The sequence below is a fragment of the Ambystoma mexicanum genome, chromosome 3p (genome assembly GCF_040938575.1).
Source record: "Ambystoma mexicanum isolate Mex_15411 chromosome 3p, UKY_AmexF1_1, whole genome shotgun sequence".
In the NCBI taxonomy this organism is placed as follows: Eukaryota; Metazoa; Chordata; class Amphibia; order Caudata; family Ambystomatidae; genus Ambystoma; species Ambystoma mexicanum.
The window spans coordinates 649,902,706-649,918,645 of record NC_090925.1 but is presented as its reverse complement, the minus strand read 5'-3'; the positions used below and the strand labels follow the sequence as shown (position 1 = coordinate 649,918,645).

Genomic DNA, 15,940 nt, shown 5'->3' with positions numbered 1-15,940 from the left:
TAGCCATAAAGGCTGTGTACACCCAGTGTGTTTGAGGGCATTCAGAAGAACCCCTGCAATGCAAAACTGTAGTTTTGTGCAGAGAATTGGTGAGTGGGCTTCACTCTGTTCTTTGCAGTGGGGCATGCATCTAGAAACTCTGGTAGTTTGCAAACTTCATTGACTGTGCTTCATGTACTGGTGCCGAGAAACCTAAGGAGGTCAGACAGCCTGGGACTGATGTTTTAAAGTTCAGCAGACTTCCTGAGTGAAACTGGACTCTGATATTTGTTGCTCAAGACCATTCAATGCAACTCAGAGCTGTGTCCCAGACAGTGACCTTCCAAGCTCTGGTGTTTGTGATCTGAATGTCTGTCTTTGAGGTGTGGGACCACCTCAACCTAGACCAATCGAAGGTACGTTTGCGCTTGTGGGGTACACACTGAAACCTGAGACTAGGCAGGGCTCTGTGGAAGAAAGTTACAACCTAGTTGAGGAACAGGGAAAAGACGGTGTCCTCCCTGCTCATCGGTCCTTGACATTTTTGAGCTGGATCCTGAAGGGGACAAGTCATAGAGGGTAACTGGAGTCACCCTAGTTCTTCATATTTCATATCTAACTTTGTTGCTGTGCTTTGCCTGAATAGCATCTCCATTTACTTGATCCCCCTACATAGTGCGGGACAGATTGCCTGCAATGGCTAGATAGATTTAGCTGCACCACACCTTACCTCTCTGTCCTGTTTTCATTGGGGAGCTGTTAGGACTGATTTTCTATATTGTGGCCTGGTGGACAGATGTATAGAAGGCCAACCTAGTATTGTGACTGGGACAACTCTGGGAGCTGTAGCCAAACCAGTTCAAGGTAGCAAGGCGAGTGGTCTAGGCTAAGTCTCAATAGGTGATGAGCTTGTAAGATGTCCACAATGAGCACACACAGTGAAACAGTCAAGGAACACACTTGGACAAACGGGTATACAAATAATTATTTACTTATGGCCATGTAACACAGTGAAAAATGACTACTAACAGGTAATACTATCACACCACACTAATAATAGATACATGTACATGATCTGGAGTAAGGCAAAATACATCTCAAACATCTGAAAAGGAAGGTACAGATTATTATAAGCACTACAGGTCCACAGAGATACAATCCTAACTTCAGAAGTCCATCCCTAAGATCTATGTGGCCTTGTGCCCAAAGGTTCATCAATACAGTTTTGTGAATCTGGAAAAAATGTAGGTAGGGTCTCTGGGTGTCCCTAACATTCGAGGTGCTTTGGCCAACGCCACACTTTTACAAAAGATTATAAAAGTTATCAAAACGTTTAAGAGGGAAGTAGGGGTTGAGGTAAGCATCGCTACAACTCACCCCATGTACTCAGAATTCTGCGCAGGACTTGGCAGGTCTGCTGAAGAGGGTCCGAGATCGCTTTTCCTGCTGTCGGCCTCAGCCCTTGATCCATAGGGGTTGCATGTCTGAGCACTTCTCTGGGCGGTGACTAATGCTGGTGCAAGGTCTTTCAGTTGAAAAATGCAAAAGAACTCCATGCAGGGCCCCTCCTCAGGACAGGAATGGACGCAGGTAAGCAGTCACGGCCACCAATGCACGGCAACGCAAACAGCTTCACTTGCCGTGGTCACAATTCGCTACCAATCTTGGGTCCCCTTGATGCTAGGACCACGAAATTTCGCAAGGCGTCTTATTGCACAACCTGAGGATCCCCCAAGTGGCAGGGCTCAAATCAGAACGGCAACGTCTGCAGCACGGTAGCCCAAACTCATAGAGCTGGGCGGTCCAGGGGCACATCCGAAGGCTCTTCTTCGTAGGACTCCGAGCTGATGTTGAGAATGGATGTTCCCTCCACTCCAAGGGTCGCAGCTCCTTGGCAGGACCGCTGGAGATCTTCCACAAGACAGGGCTCTACCAAGAAAGTAGCAGAAGTTGGTGGCCAGGCCTTCTTCCAACGGGTCTCTGGTCTCCTTGCAGGTTTTGTAGCTGTACAGGAATTTTGGCTCCTTCGGCATCTTCCAGGATCTCTGTAGAGTGGATGCAGGGGTCCTCTTCTTAGCCAGGTAAGAGCTGAAACTCCCACTAGCCAATGACAGATCTGGCACACACACAACCCAGTAGTGATCCAATCGGGACCACTGATGGCAAAACTCATGCATACCACTCAGACACACTGAAATCAGTTTGTGGATTGGGACTGTTAGGTAAAGTTTGTATGCAGTTCCTTTGGGGACCACTACACACAACTAGGATAACAGGTACAAGCAAAACCAACCTTTGGTATAAGTCTGTACTGCACAGTTTTGGTAGCGTTGCTGAGCAGCCAGGCTTATCTCAAGAGGGGAATGTGAGCTGTAATGATGTTACACAGAGGTATATAATCACAGATATTCAAATAAACTCTTACACTCAAGGTTTCTTAGTAAAACACTTATTAATTTATTTCACAGTCCGTTATAAAACCGTCACTAGAAGGAGGCAATATACCATACACAAATATATTTCGATACTTTACACTATCAGGCTCTGAGGCATTTAAAACTACTTTGGAGGAGCAAAATGGCTTTCAGAGTATTCGAAGTAGGAGCAAAAAGGCATAGGTTAATAAAAAGGTTACAAGTATTCTTAAACAGTGCAAATAGTTTGAGTTCACCAGAGGAGTCAATTCAATGTAATAGATGGGCCAAAGTCAATGGGCTAGAGTCTTGTATTGGATAAAACGGTTCTGGTAGTTAAACGGAAAAGTCTTTGCCACGGTTCTCAGAAATAGTTCATAAAAGAAAGAATCATATATGCTGGGTCACGAGCTGATTAGGCCTGCAAGTTGCCAAAGTTTCAAGCACTTTCGCAGTGCAAGGTAAGTTCTCCAGATCAGGTTTTCGCAGTACCTTACAATGAAGAAGATGATGCAGCTGAAGATGTCTGTTCCTGCCGATCTCGCTGTTCCTGAGCCTCAGTCGTGGGGACAAGAGGGAGGATGTCGGGGGACTCCTGCACTGGGACTGGTCAAAAAGCTGGCAAAGGGCAAACCAACGGTCCACGAGTTGAAGCAGCCGTCCTCTTCAAGCTCGTCTCTCGTTCCAGTGGTCTACTCTGCCTTCCAAGCCAAGAGACTTGCCTTTTATTTAGTTTTCTCCCATTAATTCCTGCCTAGCTGCCACTCAACCAGCAGGGTGGCTGTCCTTGCCGGACAGTCAGCCAGCCAGCCAATCACGCCAGAGTGCATTTGGGTCTCCTAGGAGACTAAGCACAGGAGGTTTCGGGCACCTGCCTCACTTCCTGCCCACCCCAGACACTCTGGCGCCAGTCCTGAAGCCTGCCAAAAGCTTAGGAACAAAGGGACCAAACCTTGATTGGTGCGCAGAGACAAACTCTAGAAGGACCTTTCCAAAAAGAAATGGCGAAAAAAGAACGGGACCCGTTTAAACAAAGGAGGCTCAGACGCCATCTTGAAAAACATGGCTCCGCAATTTAATGCTACCGGTGTTCGCGATCGGGAAAGATCATGGTAGTTTGTTGTAAAACCACTGCCACTTCAAGAGGAAAGGGTAGCATTTGAGTGCTACTTTAGTTTCTAGACATGGGGATACTAGGTAACCCCTCCAGCACTCTATTGTAAGATAGGGTGTGTTGGGTCTAGGAATTTGAAAAGACTAGTAGTCAATTTCACTTTACTTTCTCTGTGAAACAGTACTTTATCCCAGAGAAGGTATTACACCTTGGGATAGCCTAAAAGGCTTTCCTGTGTCACTGCACTGAGTGTGCTGTGTGACCCAAATGAAAATGATGCCTATGGAGTTATCTGAAACTCCATAATCACAGAACACGAGAGTAAAACACAAGTCAAAATACATGAGTGGGTAAATATGGGTCACACTCTCTCCAGGTAAAAATATCAAGTCCTCAAAATCCAGCAAAGTTGCTGGGGGTCTCTAAGGTGAAGGGAATTAGCACATGTATGAGAATTCTCCCTAACAGGGACCAGACAGTCCCAAAACAGTTCCTGGCAGCAAACACCCATGGCCCTCCAGTAGCCCACCAAAAGCCTCTGCTTTCCTGAGCACTGGCACAGGTCAGGAAGAAGGGTTAAAGAAAAGATTGCCCAAGGACAAGCGAAAAACCATGTGGCACAGCCATGTTTGGATACTAGCCACAGTTTAGCACATTTATAGTTACCAAAAATCCTCTGAATGTTAGTCTAGGGCAAAACTAAACATGTACACCATTACTTTTTTCGTTTTATTTTTTATTACTGCATTGTAAGATGCATTGTACAATGATGAAAAATTTGCCAAATTGATAACAAGTTACTAGAAGTAGTAACAAAGTGACAGGACTAAGGGAAACAATCCCAGTACTGATAGCCTGAAGGACATGTCAGTTTCCCCATGACAAATGAGCAAAAGCCAGTGTAGTTAAGCTTAAGGCTTCACGGCACTGCAAAAAGAGCAGGTCAGATACAGAAAATAAAAGAAAAACGTTTGGGGATCCATAGAAATGGAAGGAAACTTGCTGCAAAGAGAAATATTTCCTAACAGTAGCCATCTGCCAATGCCTTCTCGTTCTTCTGGAACTACAAAGCTCCTATTGACCTGCAGACCACCTTCCATGTGTGGTGTGACAGGTGAGTTTGGCGAGTTCTGCTCTTCCTTCTAACCATTCGTTTGTTCTCCCAAGGAGACTTTTTAAAGTGTACTTGACAATCTGAGCCCATGAAATCTTGGGGCGAATCCGATATTGACAGGTTAAGCTAATCTGTTTTAAAAACTGAGGTGTACAGTGTTGCTCATCACGAACAGTGCTTCATGCTTTACTGTTGGGCACTAAGGTTGATGGTATTGTTTCTGTTGAAATGCTGATTCAGAAGGAAAGCAGCATTGAATACTAGGTTCCCTTATTCCCAAGTAGTCAGGAGCTGACTGTTACTGTGGTTTGATTTTTACAAACTATAAAATTCTGTTTTCGTGTGTAGATTTGTTATGAAAGCACACTCCTTCAAAGTATGCCCCTGTGCATTGTATGATTGTGTGCATGGGTCGTGATGTTACCCACATATCTTAAACATCCAAAGATTGCTAGTCCTAAAGCAAGCTCTTCAGAAGAATATTTACCTTTAGAATAATCTATACTTTATAAGTGTGCTTTACTGGTTGCCAGCGAAAGTACAAAGCGTACACAAAACCCTCCAGGGCACTACTCATGTCCTCGAATTCCCTGGAAATGTATATTGTATGGTTGTTTGTGTGCTGATGAAATGGCAGTCTAAGCATGTTTTTCCCTTTACCTACAGGTACCTGCCTCTGCAGGACATCATGTGCATGGAGTGCCTTTCGCGTAAACTGAAGGAAGCAGTCACTCTCTATTTGAGGGTAGTGAAGGTTGTGGATCTTTGTGCTGGTCGCTGGTGGGAGTACATGCCCACAGGTAAGGAAGACACGAGGTGTGTAGGCTCTCAGGGATTTCTTTGGGTGTGTAAGAACACATATTCTGACAGCAGCCCATGTTACTGTGGACTATCCTTGACCTTTATAGGACCCACACTTTCACTTTATTTCCAGGTTGGCGTTCTTTTATGTTTGGTGGGGCACCATGGAAGAGTTAAAAAAGAGTGCTGTCCTGTAATAAAATGGTCCTCTTAGAAATGATTGAGCGGCCACGTGGCTGCTGAATTTCTCTGCAGGTGAAACTTAAGCATATGTTTTTGTCAGTTAGTGGCAGCATATGCCCATGAATGTATCCCAAAGCTGTACCTGCCTATTCCAAGTATGCATCACTTGATTATTTTCCCCAACATTTGGCCCTGCACAGTAGCATTACATTGAGTGTTGTGTTAAATGCTTGCTACTCGAACTACCCAAAACCCTTTTCTTTATCATCTTGTATGGTTACTTTTCCTGTCTCTGAACTCTGATATATGGTTGTACACCAGTCCTTTTACTGATCTCCAAAGCATAGAAGATTCAAACTGCCCCTCGGAGATCGTGTCTCGGGGTACTCACAAACAGCAGTAGGCGCATTAATACGCTTTGTGAAGGAATGCCTATTGCAATGATCTCCCAGTATTGAAGCAGAAGAGGATTCTTTCCAGTTTTTGAAGGCAAATGTTTAAAACTGGCCTTCTAATGGACAATATTCCCATTAAAAGGGAAATGGGCTGGCCTATACAAAGAGTTCTAGTCAGATCAGTGAATTGCTTGGCAGAATGTACCGAACATAAGTTATCTCTCCATGATGTTGCTAGGAGGACCTTACATTTTTAGTATTCTGTTGCTTCATTAGTTATTCCTTTCTTTGTTTCTTTATTTCAATAGAAGTATTTGTACAAAGGGGCTACTTTATTAACGTCCCAAAGCTTGTCATAACGGGGCGGAGGCGGCACTGTAAGCCGAACACCCTTAAGTAATCTGCAAACAAGGTGATGCTCCCCAGCTGGGGCCCCTTGCACGAGGTCGTGGCCTGCAGAAATCGCCGAGCGATAGGCCTTCACTGTCCTGTACGCAAGTCCTCTTTCAACCAAGGAGGCTAGGAAATTGAGAATTTCCTCTATAGGTGCAGAAACTGGGTGAAAACCCCAGTCCTGACACCAGACCCTTCAGGCGCCCCAGGAATTGGAGTACCTTTTGAGGGTAGCGGGGGCACCAGCTCTCCTCAATGAGATTGACTGCCTTGAGAGACATGCCCAGAGTCCTCCATCTCGCCCTGAAATCCTCCAAGCCTTCAGAGACAGGGACCCGGTGAGGAGCTTGGGGTGACGTTGCCCCAAAGGGTTTAATAGAAGATCTGGAAAGCGGGGTAGAAGGATTGGAAAATCCATAGAAAGTTCCAGAAGAACTGGATACCAGGTCTGAGAGGTCCAGACTGGGGCTATGAGGACTAGCTCCGATTGCTCCTGACGGGCCTTCTCCAGGGTCCTCGCTACCATGAAAAAAGGGGGAAACGCGTAGTGAATTCCCTCTGTCCAAGGCTGCAGCAATGCATCTGTCGCAGAGACTGTTGTATCGGGTCTCCAGCTGTAGAACACTGGAAGATGAGTGTTGAGACGGGCGGCAAAGAGATCCTTTGACATTGGACCCCAGATCTGTTGAAGGCGGAGAAAAATGTCTGGGTCGCCAGTCGCTGGAATCTGCGTAATGACGGGAGTGCCAGTCCGCTATCACGTTCCTGAGAACCAGAAGATATTCCGCCATGACGGAGATCCGGTGTTCCAAGCAGAAATGCCAAAAGTCTTTGGCTAGCTCCACTAGTGGACGTGATTTGGTACCACCCAGATGATTGATGTATCTTACTGCGGATATGTTGTCCATTTTCAGCAAGATGCAGCAATTCGCTCTGTCTCTGGCAAAGGAGCAAACTGTGAATGAGCCTGCAAGGAGCTCCAGGCAATTTATATGCATCTCCAGTTCCTGAGGAGACCTAGTCCCTCCCGTGGCTACCGAGCCACATCTCACGCCCCAAACGGAGCGACTGGCATCTGATTCGATGATGATATCAGGGGGGAACCGAAGATGGCCCTGCTATTCCTGGCTTCCATGTGCGTGAGCCACCAATTGAGCTCTGTTCTTGCCTGAGGGGACAGTATTGGGCGTTGGGAGTAAGAGAGGCTGCGCCTTAAGTGTTGACCTTTCAGTCTTTGCAGTTCTCAGTAATGAAGGGGACCGGGAAATATTGCTTGGATAGAAGAGGATAGAAGGCCTATCACTCTCGCTAGTTCCCGAAGAGAAATTTGGTCCCTCTGCAGGAGCCTGCGAATCTCCCGCTTGGTGGAGTGTATTTTGGCAGCTGGGAGACGAAGCTGTGAATTTTGGGTGTCCACTACAAACCCCAGAAATTCCAGATTCCTGGAAGGACAAATAATCTATTTCTCCCAATTGATGAGAAAGCCGTTACTGTGCAGTAAATTTATGGCCAGCTTGGTTTGTTCTTGTACTAGCTCTTGAGATTGAGCCATGAAAATGTTGTCCACATAGATTATCAGCCGGACGCCCTGTTCTCTTAGATGATCTACTACTGGCCTCGGCATCTTGGTAAACGTCCAGGGCACTGAAGAGAGCCTGAAGGGTAGACTCGTAAATTCCCAGTCTCGGTTCCCCCAAGAGAACCTCAAAGAACTCACGTGTGCCTGATGAACGGGCACTGCGAGATGTGCATTCTTCAGGTCTAGGTGCATGAGCCAATCGTTTGGTTTCAAGATGTCCCGGAGCATGTGGATCCCTTCCATCTTGAAATGACGGTAGATTATAAAATCGTTGAGCTCTCCTAGATGTATTACAGGCCGCACCTTCTCCTTTCTGCGCGCAAGAAAAATTGGGCTGAAGAAACCGCCTTGACTCGAGCAGGGGCGAATCGCTTGTTTTTGATATAAGCTGTGTATTTCGCTGTCTAATGCCCTCCGATCTATTTCGGACATTACTATGGGGGTGGGCCGACAGGCTTGAAAGGGCTGCACGAAAAACTCTAGGCGCAGACCATGTGCTGTGTTCCCGACCCAGGCGTCCCCCGATAAGGTATCCCAAGCACTTGTAAAAAGAGCTAGCCTCGCCCTATAGGTGTCTGCGGCGCTGCCGCTGCTATGAGTCGACTGACCTGAAGGCTGTTGCTGGGCTGTGTTCTTAGCGGCTCTCCTCCAGGAACGCCCTCTGCCACGTCCTCTTGAAGGAAAGAAGGTATCAGTGCGCTCTTGCCATTCATTGTGTTCCCTGTGGTATTGAAGTCTTCTATCAAAGGAATAACGGCCGGAGGAGCGACCTCGACCTCGTCCGGCCCTGGAGAAAATGTTTAAAGCAAAGACTCTCTTGATGTCCAATGCGGTAAAGGTACTGACACATTTCGACATCTCCTTCATGAAAAGATCTCCAAACAGTAAGCCCTGAGCAGCAGCACCTGACTCTGTGTTCGCCAATTCACTCAACTTGGCATCTATTTTAAAGAGGATGCCCCATCGACGTTCAGTAGAATCACCGGATCAATAGGGTCTGCTGTGCTGGTAGCTGCTTCCGCCGAGTCCAGGATTTTTGCAAGAGGACCAGTGAGATCTCGAAGTTTGTCCTGACAGTACTACCAGGCCCGGGCGATGCCTTTCCTAAGGTCTTTCACATTTTTGGCCAAAAATGTAATCATTTTGGAGCCAACTTCCGGTGTTAGTCACTTTGTCTGGAATTTCTGGATGTGGGCATCTGCCCCGGAGTCTGGCTCAAACCTCTTTATCGAGTGACTTGCTTCGTGAGCGAACATCCCCTTTGCAGTAGGCTGTTCCCCCGGTAGGCTTCTTGGGTTTGGGGGCTGCCGCAATCACCAAGCTTGAGGGTTTTGAACCCAAGATCTGAATATCTTCATCTGAGTAAGTGTGCGAGTGATCGTCGTACACGCTCGCAATATGATTGTCTTCCATGCTCTGTCCATCTCCCTCTGGGCTTGAGGGTCTAGTACCCCTGTTGTCCTCCTCAGGGTAGGAGGGTCCATCATCATGGGAAGGGGTTACCTTCCTATTCATAAAGGCTTTTTTCAGCCTGGAGAAGGTGTCCGATACGGCAACCGTGGCAGGTACTGGTTGGCTCGGGGTTGGGGGAGTCGGAGGCCCACATCCCCCTTGAGTAAGGTGCTCCCTCTGCTGGGTCTTTTTTCTCCCTGTCTGAGATGTTTCTTGCATGCGCTCCTCCATAGTTTCCAGGCGCTGCTGTATTGGCAGGAGCATACCTGTTACAGGCTTTTTTAATGCTGTTCTCAACCGTGGATCCCAGTACCCTCTGAAGGCTTCATCAATATAGCATGCATCTTTGTCACACTCTGACCAAGCCTGTTGTGATTGCGGGGAGTACTGCGCTGCCATGATTAGTATAGAGCACCTTTACCTTTTTTTATTTTTTTAGTTTTCTGGGCTTCCTGAATGCCTTCTCTTTAGCCCAGTAGTAGTAGTGTTAAATTATCCCAGACAAGCTGAATATGCAGATTTAACTGATGCTTTCTTAATTCTAATTCTTATTTATCTATTTTTTATTTTTTTGTGCTGTTAAATCAGGTGATCCGCACAGCAAAATACGTTTTAAAAAAAATATATATATTTTTATGCTTCTCCTGTCAATTAGGAGATCAATATGAGGCAAACAAAAGGCTTTGTTTTCCAACGGAATTGCTCACGCGAGTGCCGGAATACAGAGAAAAGGACCAGGGAGAGCAAGAGCTCCCCCTGGTGGCTCACGGGTGCATCCGCGAGTAAACAAAGTCTGTGCTGGCTTCGCCGAGGCCTCTGAAAACTCTACTGGGCCCGGGAAGCGCGCGCAGGGCACACAGCGGGATCCGCTTCAGTGGACTGCGACTCGCTGCTCAAGAAGCCGCGAACGAAAAGTTTGTGTAACGAGACGGTCTCCCATGCCAGCAGGAAAACAGCTGGCGGGGGTGGGGGCTATGGGAAAGGAACAGGGAAGCAAATTACGGAGCGCTGAAAGGCACACAATGGCCATATCACACAAAAACCTTCAATCCGGCATAATAGCAATGAATGATATTAGTATATATAATAAAATGTTATGTTAAATTATTAGTTTAGTTTATTATTTGTAATGCGCCAGAATACCCTAGGGTAACAAGGCGCAGCAGATACATGAATTTGCGAAACTTTGTTACAGACAAAATATAAGCATGGCATATACATGGCATATACACAGTAATAAAGAAGGAAAGCAGGAATATGTACATATCTACAGTTAGCAGATGTGTGTCCTGGTATGTCGGGTGGCAGAAGGGAGAAACGCTACATAAACAGTGCTGAACATGAAATGTACTTATCTCTTGCTATGAGCAGCAAAGAAAGAGGAAGTTGCATCATGTTCAGGACTGTTTATGGGAATATCTACATGCCCATTGGAGGACTGGTATTGCATGTTGGTGACCTTGGGAGGATCTTGGGAAGCCTCATAGGAAATGAAGTTTTTTGCCGTCATTAGAGACTTTTGATGCATTTTTATTGTGTTTTGTTATATTTTTGTGGCACCTTCAATATACATATGTTTAGCTTGACAGGTGCACAAAAATATCTTGCTGCTGAGCTTTCTTTACATGTTCTAATAAAGAAAGAGAAGCATAATGTGAGCATCCGGTCCTGAGATAAAATTCATGCAAACAGCATATCATTTTCATGACAGTGGTGTGTATGAGCTCTATCCTTGACAACCGATTACTTACTCTGCTTCATGTGCTTTCAGGAACCACGGCAAAGTCATCATCGGCCACACGGTCCATGGCACATATCAGGCCATCGCACAGAAAACCAAATATCCTACTGTAAGGGTCAAGCCCCATTGAAGCAACCTTGAAATTAGACTAAGGATTCTTGCCTGTATTATGAGTCAAGCGCTACACTCTGAAACATGTACTGCATTACTGCAACAGCAGCATGCACATTGCCGTTCAACACTCAAAATGTTCATGTAACATTGATCTTACTTTACTTAACAATCTGGCAGTCGTTTAGCGTTTATGCCAAAACACTTAAAATATCAATTAATTGATCCAATAGAAATGATGACAATCGACACACAGGATGACACAGTTGTGAATATAAATGACGTATTGGCGCTTGTGGTGGTGTAGTGACGCCCTGATGGCTGACTAAACACTATAGGTTAATACTAAAGTTAGTTCTGCACTAAACCTCAGTTATGCCTCAGGTTGCGCACTAATGTTACCAAATCCAGGACTCAAGTCGAGATCTCCAGCCCACCTACAGCCTCCATGAACACCAAGGCAAGTGCACAGATGCCCTTCATTAACACTATCACTTGTGCCCATAACTGTATTGTTGGAATCACTTTGACTATTTCATGCTCGTCAGGCAGCTATGACCCCAGCCTCATGGCAAGTCACAACTATAGTACGCCTCCCACTCCCTCACTACCAAAGGCAATCAGAAGGACAACCCTAAGCCCATGCACAGAATGCAAAAACATCCAATCACCTCCCCACTAAATAACCCCCAAACTCCTGCAGACTCCAATGATTATCTCAACTAGGGAAAGGGGGTGGCCGCACCAGTCAGTAGCCATCCCAATCGCCCCTCGCCTAGATACCGGCCTCCTCCCTCCTGCACACCCATAGACTCATTCACCTTGACTACTGTCATTCAGCCCCTCCTGAGTTGTGCCCTCATCAATGCTCTCTCCCTACCGGCCCATGAACTAGACCTCAATGATATCACCAAGCACAACCTTGACGCACTGGCCATTTCTGAGACCAGGCTTTATGAAGCCTCTGGCACTGCCCTATCATTAGCCATCCCCACTGGATACACCACTTCCAGAACGACAGGACCACCCCCAGGGGAGGCGGCGTCGCCCTGTTAGCTAGAGACTCCCTTCCACTCAGATGGATTAACATCTCCATCGATGGCAACACAGACCCCTGACCGTCTAAAACTACTGCTAAAGAATCCCATTGACACCTTGAAAGGAGACTTCACCAAAATCTCCAAACTTTATAAATCCACCATAATTGCTGCAAATGTAATTCCTTCGATACCAGAATTAGCAATGCCAATTCAGACTAAAGAGATTTTTACCACCTTTAGGGAACTGGAATCTCTAGCCTTAACCCCCTCTATCCTCACTAAAGACGAAACGTGGTGCTCAGACATCCAAACAGCGTTATCAGGTAACATTGACATCCTGAACATGAAAAACCTCTTACAACAAGCAATATTCCACAAAGACCACAAAGCCACAAGCACCAGCTTTGCACTCCTCCCTGCCCCCCCCAATCTCTTCACCCCTCGGTTCTTCTTCAGAGACCTATCAGAAACAGAAGTCGTAAAGTTTATTTAAAAGTCAAAATGCAAAGGCAGTATATGCCCAGCATCCCTCATCAGACTGTGTTGGCCTACTAGCCCCCTTCATCAAGTCCTTTTAAAAACGCCTCCTTTGCAAAAAGCAGTGTTCTAGCCAGCCTCAAAGAAGCATGGGTCCCCCACTCCTTTAAATAAAAAAAAAAAAAACATCCTTAGACCCAGCTATTCCTTCCAACTACAGACCACTGCCGCGTTCATACTTTACTGGATCCGGCAGCTTACCTGCAAGTTCAGCAGCCCCTTGAGGAACAAAATCCTAGGGATGCAGCAGTCTGGTTTCAGCCGCGGGCACAACACTGAATCTGCCTTTCTAGACCTAATAAATCAGCTAACTGTTGCCCAGAAGTGGCTCTCCAACTCAACCCCCTATACCTCTCTCAAAGAATTTACAAAACTCACTTCTTAAGACCCACCATGACCCCCTACACTGATTGACTCGTTGTTCCCAAAGTAAAGCTATGGAGGCAGAAAAAATCCTACTGTGGCTTCTGCAAACCACTCAAAATTCAGCTCTTCTCTTAACCCCTAACTCCCCTTGTCCCCTACTCTTACCTGCCATAAAAACTAATCCTGTTACACTACTTCACTGTATGATAATGTCACTTGGTTAATATGTACCCAAGTTACCCTTGGTATTGTTTTACAAAATCATGATTTATATCTGTACCTGTAACAGCGCCTCTATGCCCCTGGTTGTTTGTGCGCTATATAAATGAAATAAATAAATAAAATACACATGGAGGTAACACAAGAAGTCAAGGAAGCTAGCAGAATCAAATCTTATATCCAGGTGCCAAAAGTGGTGCAGTTTCTGTATCGGGTCTTGTTATACATATTCAGCAGAAAGTCGTTGCAGGTACCACGTCAACACCCCTCATCTGCCACCACTCATCATCCACTGCACTATGCCTGGCCCCACCACACACCACTCGCCCGTTCCTCCACACACCACTCGCCCAACCATACCAGGCACATCTGCCCACCTACACCACTCATCTGCTCCCACACTCGCCCCAACACTGCCGTCCTGCTCCCATCCACACCACTTGCTTGCCCCCATTCTGTTAGGTAGATTTTGTTTTTGTAAATCTTAGCCTCTGTCCTGAGCCTCCCAGCACTACTGCTGGTCTCGCTGAGATTTTTTCTGACTCCAGAGGTGAGTAAGACCTTTTTATCTTACCCACCTCCTGCATGCTCTTTGGTTTTGCGACCACTGGAGCCCTTCTTATAAGTATCCATTGGAGGGAAGACCTCACCCATTAGTCTGTAGCTCATGCTTTCCTATGGTGGCACCCGCCACCTTATGTGGTGTGCTACCAGGCCCCCTCCCCCCGGTCCTTGATGCAATATAATTTTGTGTTCACTGGTGAGTCACTAAACTCCCCAGTGCAGGATTAGTCCATTCCTTTTTGTGACTGTTGCCTTTTGATAATTGCAGCGAACGCCATCTGCACTGGATTGCTGTGAGGACCCTGTCTCCTCTTAGCTTCTTTCTAAGTAGCAGTTTTCCTACCTTTCAGGTGTCTTCTGAGCAGGCTGGTCGCAGTCAATACTTTCTATTTTATTTTTTGTGTGCATCACCCAAGGCTGTTGCTGCAGCACTATAATTCATAAAGGGAGCCATATACTCAATTTGGCACCTTTACTCGTTTAAGCCCTGTTCAAAGTGTCCTGTTCTTTGTTAGCCATCCCTATTCCTTTCCAGATGGGGGAGGGCTCTCTTCCTTCATGCTTTTTGGTGGGCTTCTTGCAGAAAGCCAGCAACTGCTCTCCTTAGCATGTATGAGCTGGCAAGAAGTGGGAAAGGGGCTGTCTGCTCCCCAATCTGTATTTCCCCTGGGACTTGGAAGTTACTTTAAGATTCTGGCCGTCCCCAATTGCACAGCCACCTCCAGGTTTGAATGTTCCAAAGTGTTCTTATTGGAGGGTTGGTGTTGCCCCCAGAACCTTTTCTGGATATAAGGAGACAAGCTGAACCCAGGAACCAAGCCCGACCCCTGGAACTGAAGAGATCCCAAAGAAGACAGATGAGAGACACTGGGTGAGTGCTGCAGAGATGATTTCTGGCCCAGTAAGAACCACCATTTCACCCGCCAAGACATTCTTGACAGGGAAGACCACAAGGAGGTGCCTTCCTCCCCAAGTGTGGTGGTACCAACCAGTCATCTGCCCTGCTCATGGTTTGAGGTTTATCATCTGTTTTCCATTGCTGGAGCATGCACCGCTGCAGTGGCTCTGCAAGGCCCAAAACTATACCCCTGCCGTTGCAAGTACTTCGGGCTGGCCAGTTCGCTGGAACTCCTCGTGGACATCTTCAGGGCTCTGCTGAGACTTTGAAAACCTGCTGTGCTGCCATCCACCAGGAGACCTGCATGGAGGAGGACCAGAGTTCAACCACTCGGTTGCCGAGTGCCTCCTGACCCTGTCAGTGCAAGAAGTGCATCCGTGAAGCTCTCTGTGACGGTCCCTTAATCACTGTGGAACCGAGTCTGTGTGTTTTCTCTACAATCTCAGGTCTCCAGAGGATTCTAAAGATGGCTACCTGCGACTAGATGATCCTGGACGGTGACAAAAATTGCGAGCCTTGTTCTCCCCAGTGATTTACTGTTGCCTAGGATCATTCCTAGTTTTCTTGGGTTTTGGGGCCTGAGATCCTTTACATCTCTTGACCTGCTTCCCTCCCCATGGGGTTTGCATTGGGCGCAAAGTCCTCTTTGTTAGGTTTTTCTGAAGTCCAACTAAGGGCTTAGTAAAACCATTCAACTGAGGCAGTACAAGACTCTGCTCTTAGTATAAGGCTTTACCACCTGAGTGCAGGGTAGCGTAGACAGAGCAGCCAGGCTCATCTTAGGAGAGAGAGAGGGCTGTAGAATCAGTACAAAGAAATTGTAATGCAAATGGTCCAAAGAAACACAGAAACCCTATGTATTGTAAAACTAAATAGGTTATTTAAATACAAGTAGTCCCAGATAAATCTTGGGGGACATAAATACTATCACATTATATATAACCACATTTGTAAAAACACAACACTATGCTTTAAAGTACACAGACCAAAGCCTAGACCTTATTTATAAAAACTAACAGTATTTCTAGGTAGGTCAGACC

The 15,940-nt window shown here is 46.4% G+C and overlaps 1 protein-coding gene across 5 annotated transcripts in view; it reads left to right on the top strand.

Moving 5' to 3' along the window:
- The window catches only part of FBXO38 (F-box protein 38), a 1,054,306-nt gene that overhangs the window by 64,941 nt on the left and 973,425 nt on the right, over positions 1 to 15,940 (top strand). For all 5 annotated transcript variants that reach the window (XM_069651425.1, XM_069651428.1, XM_069651424.1 and 2 more), the window contains exon 3: positions 5,288 to 5,421. In XM_069651425.1, the coding sequence (XP_069507526.1) occupies positions 5,288 to 5,421 (134 nt within the window). The remainder of the gene's footprint in view (positions 1 to 5,287; positions 5,422 to 15,940) is intronic.